Source organism: Haliotis rufescens, unplaced genomic scaffold, assembly GCF_023055435.1.
Source record: "Haliotis rufescens isolate VD_foot unplaced genomic scaffold, xgHalRufe1.0.p SCAF_15, whole genome shotgun sequence".
Lineage (NCBI taxonomy): Eukaryota > Metazoa > Mollusca > Gastropoda > Lepetellida > Haliotidae > Haliotis > Haliotis rufescens.
In genome coordinates, this window is record NW_025963835.1 from 12,460,448 (window position 1) to 12,470,752 (window position 10,305).

The 10,305-nt window shown below is 42.9% G+C and overlaps 1 protein-coding gene across 1 annotated transcript; it reads left to right on the forward strand.

The window, feature by feature from the left end:
- The first annotated feature begins 527 nt into the window (after positions 1–527).
- Positions 528–7,476, forward strand: LOC124111346 (fatty acid-binding protein, adipocyte-like). The gene is made up of 4 exons (XM_046471004.2): positions 528–885; positions 2,664–2,833; positions 4,355–4,468; positions 5,480–7,476. The coding sequence occupies exons 1-4, from the start codon at positions 774–776 to the stop codon at positions 5,528–5,530; spliced, it is 447 nt and encodes a 148-aa protein (XP_046326960.1). The 5' UTR covers positions 528–773; the 3' UTR covers positions 5,531–7,476.
- Positions 7,477–10,305: the final 2,829 nt, after the last annotated feature.

Genomic DNA, 10,305 nt, shown 5'->3' on the forward strand with positions numbered 1-10,305 from the left:
CGTAGTGATACATGTTTTCCATAGCCATGTAAACCAAAATAAACAATTCGCTGAGAAAAAAAGTTCCTCGGATTATTTTAAACAAAATACTTGAACAGACTTTTGCAGAATAATTGAAACTTTAATAACGGTAACAACAACGATTCTGTGTAATCTGATTATATCTCTGGTGTAACTTCACTTATAATATATAGTTTCAAATCAAACCGCTCCCTCTTCTGGTTATCTAATTTGCATATCTAATTTGCATACTTATGTCATTGGGGTATGACATACATGTTTTTATGTCATAAGCTTATGTCATGGATAAATGCTTAAGTTAAATGATAAATATTTTTAAGATAACTTTATTTCTGGGGACTAAATGTAATTGACTAAATCTAAGCATGGCGGGGCGGGACGGGTCCTTCTGGTTTCAGGGCGTATAGGTACACAAGGTCGAGTGAGACACAGTCATGTCACTGTGTGCTTACAGTTGCCGGACCTGACAAAATTAGCACAGCGGACCTCGGAGAGACTTGTAATCATGTGAGGATGCGGCAGGTATCCCGTGGCTCGACTCGCCAAGTGTGAATGATCTAGTCGACAAAGTATACACATTTTATCGACACGTGCATGAGAGTATGCACGTATGAGTGACAAAGGTAGATAACTGGTGTGAGCGTGTATGCTACGTCGCAAATAGAGACTGTGTGCTCACGAGCGACCTGTCCACGGTATAGCGAGTGTGAGTTGGCCGGACATCTTTCTCGTGATCTCCACATTGATACGTTATGGCGGAGTCCCAGTCGGAATCGGATAATCTTCGGGAAATCCGGACGAAATTTGTTGGAAAATGGCGACTGGTTGGAAGTGAAAACTTTGAAGATTTCCTAAAAGAGATGGGTAAATATATCAACTTGAATATGATTGCATCGGCCTTCCATTAACCCTATATGAGTCAAGTGTGTTGTTTACGTGTGGACAACATACCAAACAAGTGTATATTCCAAAGTACGGAGATGACTATTTAATGAACGTATATCATATTTGAATCATCAGTTACCTTAACTAATGATCTCCGATGCATACATCCGTCTTCGGCATGAACTGGAGCTTGTACTTGTGTATAACGAAAGAGCTTCTCGCGCTATAACGAGGAGGTAGTGTTGAAGGTTTTTGACGACGTTGTCTATTCATCATCTGTAAAGAAATCGACCCCTGAAGTTGACACAAGCAGTTACACCCCCATCTTACATACTAGTATCAGTAGGTTAACGCGGACTAGGTGATGGGTCAAAAGGTTAACATACCAATTAGCACACGTTTGTATATATATACCTAAACAACATTTATGTGACTTTGCAGTTTATTTATTCTAAACCTGTGCATATTTTGGTGATGTAAGTTGATCATAGTGTGTTAGTTTTAAGTCGTATCATCTTTATCATCAGCCATGACGAGGTAGGTATCCCTGACGTGATTGACAGCTACATGTAGACTGTACACTGACTCTAGACTCTTGATTGACCCTAGAGGTCATGCGCTTGCCATGACCAAAATGAGTATTTCACGAGAGAAGAGAGAGGGCGAGAGAGAGAGAGAGAGAGAGTGAGAGAGAGAGAGAGTATTCAAGTCTCTTCGGTTGTACAAAACACTTGCTTTTTTATTAATATTTATTTTTTATTAATATGCCCCAAAGATGTACAAGGGCCACCCATTATGAGAGACCAATTAAAACATTAAATAACATATTATTAATAATAAAATACTATGTAAAAAAAAGACATCCATCACATTAAAATATACATTACTACAATATAACAATCTTACAAATACCATTTACAGCAGCAGATCACATGTCAATGTACTGATTTCATTAACCAAGAACATCCCATACACGCCCAAGTAATACAAGGTGCAAAAACACATCTCCAAGAATAGACAGATGCACGTTCCATTAACCGACTAGAGTCCGTGAATACTGTTTGATGCAGCAGTATTCCAGCTAGGTCACGTCGACCTGTAATTAAACAGTCTGAGCCCAACAAGCGATCTGCACGCAGCATACACCAGGGATGATTCACCTATAGAGGGTTAAACTGATGATGGCCGTTATCGATATCCGCCGCTTTGATAATGCTGCAATACTTACGTGACTTATCGCGGGCGCAGCTGTGATAGACAAGCTCTTTCCGAGCACCATACTCGATTGTCTAGTGTGTTAATTATATATCCATACTGTGATTCGTCATTGTGAGGCAATGTAATTGTTTACAACACATTTCGAGGTGTAGACAGGTATCTGTGGTCATTTAGGTTTGCGGTAACTGAAAGAAATATATAATCTTGAGAAATTATATGACCAGTTTCATCTATAAAATCAATAATATGACATGTTCTACTGCAAAGTAGGGGATTCAGTGTGGACATTATGCAATAGGACGTGCATGCGAAAAGTCCCCGCCTTCAAGACAAATATCCTCTGCTCTGAAACCATTGGCTGTTGTATTTTCAAATGGTTGGAATAGTTGTATATATGAGCTTAGCCCCTCTCTAAAATGTATATATAAGTGCATTCGTTTCCAAACATTGGTCTAACACATGATGGGTTGTCCGAAATCTGATAAATATGGAAGTTTTATAACCTGTTATTATCCCAACTGTGTGCTGACTGTCGGCAGGTGCCCCCTACCCGGCTCGGAAGATGGCTGGTTTCAGCAAACCCGACTGCGAGGTCAGCATCATTGACGACAAAGTGAAGGTGAACACGACGACGACCTTCTGGTCACAAGAAGACATCATCCAGTTCGACGTTGACTACGAGAAGGAGATCCAGAAGACGAAGATGAAGGTTCGCAATCTGGCTACATTTTGTGGTGAAAAGTGTCCATGTTAATACAAGTTTTGTATACATAGTGGATATTTCATGTGTCGAGTGAAATATCATGTTTCTCTCATCGAGTGACAGGGGAAAAGGTGATATTTTCACGAGTGACAAAATGGAATATTCTATTTATTATATACCTTTTGTGTAGTTGTCTACTGGATCAATATTGTGATATTATTTCATTAAAATGTAAACCTTGAAACGTAAATTCTCCCCACCTAACACACAGGGACGGTTCACCACCCCTTGTGTTTGAGACTAGAAAAATAGTTACGTGTTAGTAAAATCTTTAAAAATATAAACAAAAGTAACAAAAAATATTTAGAGGTCACGAAAATTCTGTATCATACATAGAGATATGATTATATACAATATCAAGGTTAACAAAACAATTTCTTAAAAAAAATGACACAGCTGTTTAAAGCGAAAGAATACACGCTGGTCAAGTAACAAAAATGTCTCTTTGCGAAACGAACAGTCTCGATTGACGATTTAAATGAGAAATTTAAAGTTTATAACGAAACATTTTCAAGATAATAAGATATTAACTCCATCAATGACCATCTGTCATTTTTTTGCCTTGTCAATGTGGAACTAACGTAAAAGGGAAGCCAACAGTTTGTGTATGGGCTAGACACTTACGATAAAGGATGACAATTTGAGGGGAGGTAACTCTTGTATGACAATAGCTCCGTCAAAGTGTTATTTTCACAGCCATGACATATCAAGTGTTATGTTCACTGCAATGAAAATATCACTTTCTCAACTTCCGAAAACTCGGTCTTTCACACTAAGGTATATAATAAATGTCTAGATTTGCTAGGCGACTACGGGATCTCCACCTATATTCAAGCACGTGAAGATCCGGGGTAGTGAAAGGCGACTATGCTTGTCGTAAGAGGCGACTAACGGGATCGCGTGGTCGGGCTCGCTGACTTGGTTGATGCATGTCATCGTATCCCAATTGCGTGGATCGATGCTCATGATATTAATCACTGGATTGTCTGGTCCAGATTCGATTATTTACAGACCGCCGTCATATAGCTGGAGTATTGCGGAGTGCGACGTAAAACAACAAATAAACAAACAACCTACATTCATGTCATCACCATCCAAATGGAAAGTTGATCGGATGGCCACAATGGCCGATGAATACACAACCTACTGTAGGCACTCCCTGTTGAGCAGCGTAATAGAAGCCGGGCCTACAATAGACGCCGGGCCTCTAGTAGACGTCGGCCTCTTATAGAAGCCGGGTCGATTGTTCAGTGCAAAAAATAGAAGCCGGGCCTCTAATAGACGCCGGGTCGATCAATTGATACAATTAATGATCCCTGGGTATGGGGGTATGGGGGTATTAATAGAAGCCGGGCCTCCAATAGACGCCGGGCCTCTAATTGACGCCGGGTCAAAGGCCTGACTGAAATTAATAGAAGCCCGGACGTCTAACAGAGGAAATACGGTAGTTCCCCTGCTGTGTTTCAGTGTCACGCCAAGTATGAAGGAGGCAACATCCACATGACAATGGAGCCCATTGACGGCTCCAGCATCAAACCTCAGAAGCAGACACGCTATATCGAGGACGGCAACATGGTCTTGGTAAAACAAACTTTACATAACGGGCTGTGAGTGAGTGCGTGTGTTTGTGTTTGTGTGCGTATGTTATTGTGTGTGTGTTCATGTTATTGTGCGTGTGTGTGTGTGTGTGTGTGTGTGTGTGTGTGTGTGTGTGTGTGTGTGTGTGTGTGTGGAGAGGGATAGATGCTGTTTAAACAAATATTATTCCCGTATAAAGTGAAAATGATTAAAATAATGATTAAAATAATATAAAAATGAAAAAAAGGTTTAGATCATCTTGTAGCTCATCCACTAACAAATTTCCCTTTTCTCATCCCCCGCACACAAACACAACCCGGATTTTAAATGGTAGGTCCTTAAAGGTGAAACCTAATTGCAGTTAAGACAGTTCAGTTTGGGAAATATGTCATACAACCAACACACATGGTTGAGAGCTATTGCATACACACCGCAGCAATCACCCTCCTGGAGATTCATCGTTGTATAGCGATCACCGCACCGTGGTGGAGTGAGTGAGTGAGTTGGGTTTAACGCCGCTTTTAACATTATTCCAGTTATATCACGGCGTGTCAGCTTAATTTTTGGAGGAAAGCCCGAAGTGATGCAGGTCTTAGACGTTTACCACTTAGGTGAAACCCACGAGCACGGGAATGGTGCTGACAAACCCCTAAACATAAACGGGGCGAACCGGGATTCGAACCCACAATCATAGGTTTCTGGCGTGCCCAAGGGACGCAACTCTGCACAGCGATTCGCGGCGCCTTAGACGACTGGGCCACCCGTGCCCCCGCACCGTGGTGGAACAGTACCCCGATACACAGATACTCTGTGGAATCGTTACAGCTGTATCGATAACACAGCTCTAGCAATAGCAGCGTAGTACCAGGTTTTATTTCTTGTGTGTGTCTTGGTGTCTAGTTCTGTTTGAAAAGTTGTTTGACATTCACAAACTACTTATGTTTTGGCCATCGAAATAATCTGGATATAATCTCCACACCATGTCTAACCAACCGTTGTTTTGTTCAATTTTAGAAAATCGAAGTTGGGGACGTCGTTGCCAAGAGGATATTTGGACGTGTATAGTCAAGCAGTACCTACCTTCACGCCAAGTCGAACTGGCCATCATGTCATTTCTTCTGATATTTATCTTTCTTCTTTAATTCTGGTGTCCCGCGCCGTAATATTGCAGGAATATTGCTAAAAGCGGCGTAAAACCATACTCGCTCACTTTCTTCTTTAAACAGGGACACAGGTGGTTCAGTCGTCAGGTGCTGGAGTTGTGTCAGTGTTACGTTGCCAAAAACCTATGGTTACGGGTTCGAATCCCATTAGATCCTGATAATATTTCTGATGCATCGACGACTCAGCCACCCGTAAAGTAAACCCAAGTTCGTTGTTTCACTAGAGTGAGTTAGCTTTGGACAGTTTTTCAGTTACATCATGGCGTCAGTTGGATGTGGAGGAAAGCTCGATGTGATGCAGGTCTCAGACGTTTTCCACTGTGGTGAAACCCACGAGCACGGGTATGGTGCTGACAAAACTAAACACGTAATCGTGGCGAACCGGGATTCGAACCCACAATCCAAGGTTTTCACTAGGTCCCAAGGGATACAACTCTGTACAGCAAATTGCGGGGCCCTAGACGATTGGGCCACCCCTGCCCCTACTTGACTGGTAAAGGTGCAAGACGTGCATTACTTCAGGCACTCCTCCTGTATTAAACTGACACGCGGTGATCTAACTGAAATAATGTCAGAAGGGCGTTACACTTGTAACTCACTCACAACACTCATTTTATGTATGGTTATTTAAATTTTATTCCGAACAAAATATGATTGTGTGATAAACTGGATCGATATTGTGATATTGATATGATCAAGTGTGGTGATATATCAGCGGTTGTGATGTTTTTAAATGAATTGATGAATGTATGTCATCTGTGTGGGCATGCATGACAAACTGTTTCATCCTTGTTTTCACATCTACGTGGACAGTTATTGACAGAAATGTAGACAGTTATATATTTTGTTCTCAACACTAACAACCTCTCGGTGGCCATTTTACTCACTCTTGGGGCGGTGGGATAGCCAAGTGGTTTACATGTTCGCTCGTTACGCCGAATGCCGGGTTTGATTCCCCACACGGGTACAATGTGTGAAGCCCATTTCTGGTGTCCCTGCCATGATATTGCTGGAGCATTTAAAAGTGGCCTAACCTATACTCACTCACATACTAACTCACTCTTGATACTCAATGTTGAAATAGCATTTAGGAACATAAGTATTTCAGGGTCTGACAAAGACCAAATAGTCAGTTCCCAGTGAATATCGGTTGTGGAAAGTAGGTTTCCAAACTGTTTTTTTTGCTAAAATAGATTCGTCGCAATAAATTGCAAACATGCTTTTTAATTCTACACCCAATATGCATAAAATTAACTTACTCTTCAATACTCCACGACTAGGAGCAATGAGAAAATTGTCCCAAGACAACGCTTCCGTGGATTAAATACAACCTAGGTATTTGCAAGTACTTAATTCTAACGGGTCATCCTTTCGCTGACCATGTGGAATAAATCATCCTTGTAACATATAACGCATTTAAGAGTGCTTACATATATTTTACCGTATATAACAAAATAAATCGGCCTGAAAAAACTGTGTCCGATCCTTTAAGACCTCCAGGACACGAGTACCAATAACAGAACACGGCGACATTTCTCGAATTCTTCCCGCTTATACAACTCTACTCTACATTATTTATTTTAACGTAACAAGGTTCATACAGTGATTTTCTGCTAAAATGTGATTGTTTATACATACTAGGCTGAGTGTAAACAATGTGTTTAGATCGGGCAGAGATAGTATTAATGCATGGTTAGCTGGCCAACCAGGTAAGAACGACCAGACACTCAGAGAAGGAGCGAGGGTTGATTATTTGTATATGACTCACAACGAAGCAATAGTTGTCGTTGTCCTATTCTTTCTACTGTTTGTACGTTTTTCAATAAACCTCATTATCTGTATACTTAAGTACGTGTCGTGTTGTGAACCAGCGAGATCAGACTATGATGTTGCACGTCTCATCACTTGTTCCACCTGCGTGGTCTAGTGGTAGAGAGTCTATCGGAGAGCGGGAAGTCGGTTGTTCGATCCCTAGCCACGTTACACCAAAAGACGTTGAGATAAGGTATTTGTTTCCCTGCATGGTGCTAGGTAGTAAGGGGCTGAAACAAGAACTGATCTGCTCGGAGTCAGTATACTGTTTCTGAGTTGCCTGTTTAACTACAGTACACATCTTAATGGTCTAGTACTATACAATCGGAATAGTACAAGCGAGAAGCATATATATCCGTCCGGACTATCAGCCACACAGTGAGTGAGTGAGTTGGGTTTGACGCCGCTTTTAACAGTATTTCAGTTAAATCACGGCGTGTCAGCTTAATGTGGGAGGAAAGCCCGAAGTGATGCAGGTCTCAGACGTTTACCACTTCGGTGAAACCCACGAGCACAGGTATGGTGCTGACAAACCTAGAAACATAATCGGGGCGAACCGGGATTCGAACCCACAATCATGGATTTCTAGCATGCCCAAAGGGACGCAACTCTGCACAGCGAATCGCGGCGCCTTAGACGACTGGACTACCCGCGCCTCCTCATCCACACAGCCACACTGGTACATCTGCATGTACGTCGCTATGGGAGTGACATCATTTTGAACTCTACTCTTTATATACTCTTCGAAAAAAGAAACTTGACACTGACTTTCCAAATGTAATATAATGCGATTGTTTCAAAATAGGACACAGAAACCATAATTGAAACACTGTTTGAAGATCAATGTACATAATGTTCAAAACATTAATCGTGTCACCTAGACAGACACACGTACACGATACAGTTAATGTCACAGGGGTACAGAAAATGTCAGTATCGGTTGTGCCCACCACGTGCATCAATCACCGCTTGACACCGACGACCCATAGATGCAATCAAGTTGTCAATAACACGCTGTTGGATGTGCTGCCATTCATACTGAAGTGCATCAAGAAGCGCCGGAAGTGTTTGGGGCGGTGGATTCCTTCTGCGAAAGCGTCGATCCAACTCGTCCCACAGATGCTCAATCGGGGACAAATCTGGTGACCAGGCTGGCCAAGGTATTGTCTGGATGTTGTTGTGCTGTAAGAAGTCCTGACAAACACGTGCAATATGCGGTCGAGCGTTGTCCTGCTGGAACTGTCCGCCATGAACGTTGACGTGAGGAAGAACGTAAGGCTGTAGGATCAAGTCTCTGTAACGCACACCTGTCAATGCACCTGCCACATGCACGAGAGGCGTCCTACCACCGTGATGAATTCCGGCCCATACCATGACACTCCCGCCGCCAAATGGGACAACCTGCTGCACACAGTTGGGGGCGTAACGTTCGGCCCGACGTCTGTAGACACTAGCGCGCCCATCAGCACGTGTGAGTAGGAAACGGGACTCGTCAGTAAACAGTACATTTCTCCACCTTGCAGGTGCCGATCTAACCCTCTGTTGGCACCAAAGCAGACGGTCCGCCAGATGACGTGGGGTCAATACATGACGTCGAACAGGTCTTCGTGCAAAAAGTCCAGCCTCTCTCAATCTGTTGCGTACCGTTTGATCTGATATTCTGCTTACCCCAGGGATCTGTGTGGTTGTAGACGTGGCTGTGGTAGTGCGGTCTCGGAGGTGTCGCAGCCGGATGTATCGATCTTGTGCTTGGGTTGTCACCCTTGGTCTTCCTGACCTTGGTCTGTCGTCAACTCTGTTGGTGTTGTTGTATCGGGTCCACAGTGCGGAGATTGTCTGTCTGGATACGCCAAAGTGCCTTGCCACTTCTTGCTGAGTTGCTCCAGCTTGTAATCTCCCAATGGCGTTGTTCCGTTGAGCTGCATTCAGTCTTGGCATTCTGTCACCGCCTCTACTGCCGTTATAAGGACTGTATGAACCGCCGTTGATGTGGATTTTTATACCCATTCAGCAGGGGGGCCTGCATGCCTAAATGCAGGATCCTGTGCTGCACGTTTTTTTACAGGCGGTTGCGTTTGGATGAAGCCGTAAAATTGATCCCCAAACGCTACGTTTATGTGCTTTGCATGTGTTTTCGCGAATTATAGACACATCATCTTTCTGTTTGACTTATTTTGTTCTCATTTAATGTAATTATTTTAGATAAAGTGGTTTTACATCTGTCAAGTTTCTTTTTTTTAATATATTATATATTGTACTGTGTGCCTGTAGCCCCCTAACAACGTTAAACCCCATTTCATCGAGCCTCACCTGTTTGTAAATATTCTCGTGTGTATTTGTGGGCGGTGGGGTAGCCAACTGGTGAAAGCGTTCGCTCGTCACGCCGAAGACCCGGGTTCGATTCCCCGCATAGGTACCATGTATGAAGCCGATTTCTGGTGTCTACCGCCGTGATATTGCTTGAATATTGCTAATAGCGTCGTAAACCGGTACTTACTCACTGTCTGTTGGAGAAGGCGATATCTATGTTTTACAGCGTGAGTCCGACCATTGTGTTTTCTGACAATTAAATAAACGATAGACTGTGGACGTTACATGCTACGTCGGTTGCCCGTTGTCCGCACGTCGCAAACATCTACTACGTCGACATCTCTAAAACGTCAAGGTCTATTCGCCTGATACCGCGCCCCTAAGCACGGTTGACTGTCTGTTGTGTCTGTTGTGTTTGTTTGTTGTATAACGCCGCACTCAGCAATAGTCCAGCTATATGACGACGGTCTGTAAATCATCAAGTGTGGACCAGAGAATTCACTGATTGACTTTATGAGCATTGATCTACGCATTTGGGATACGATGACATTCATC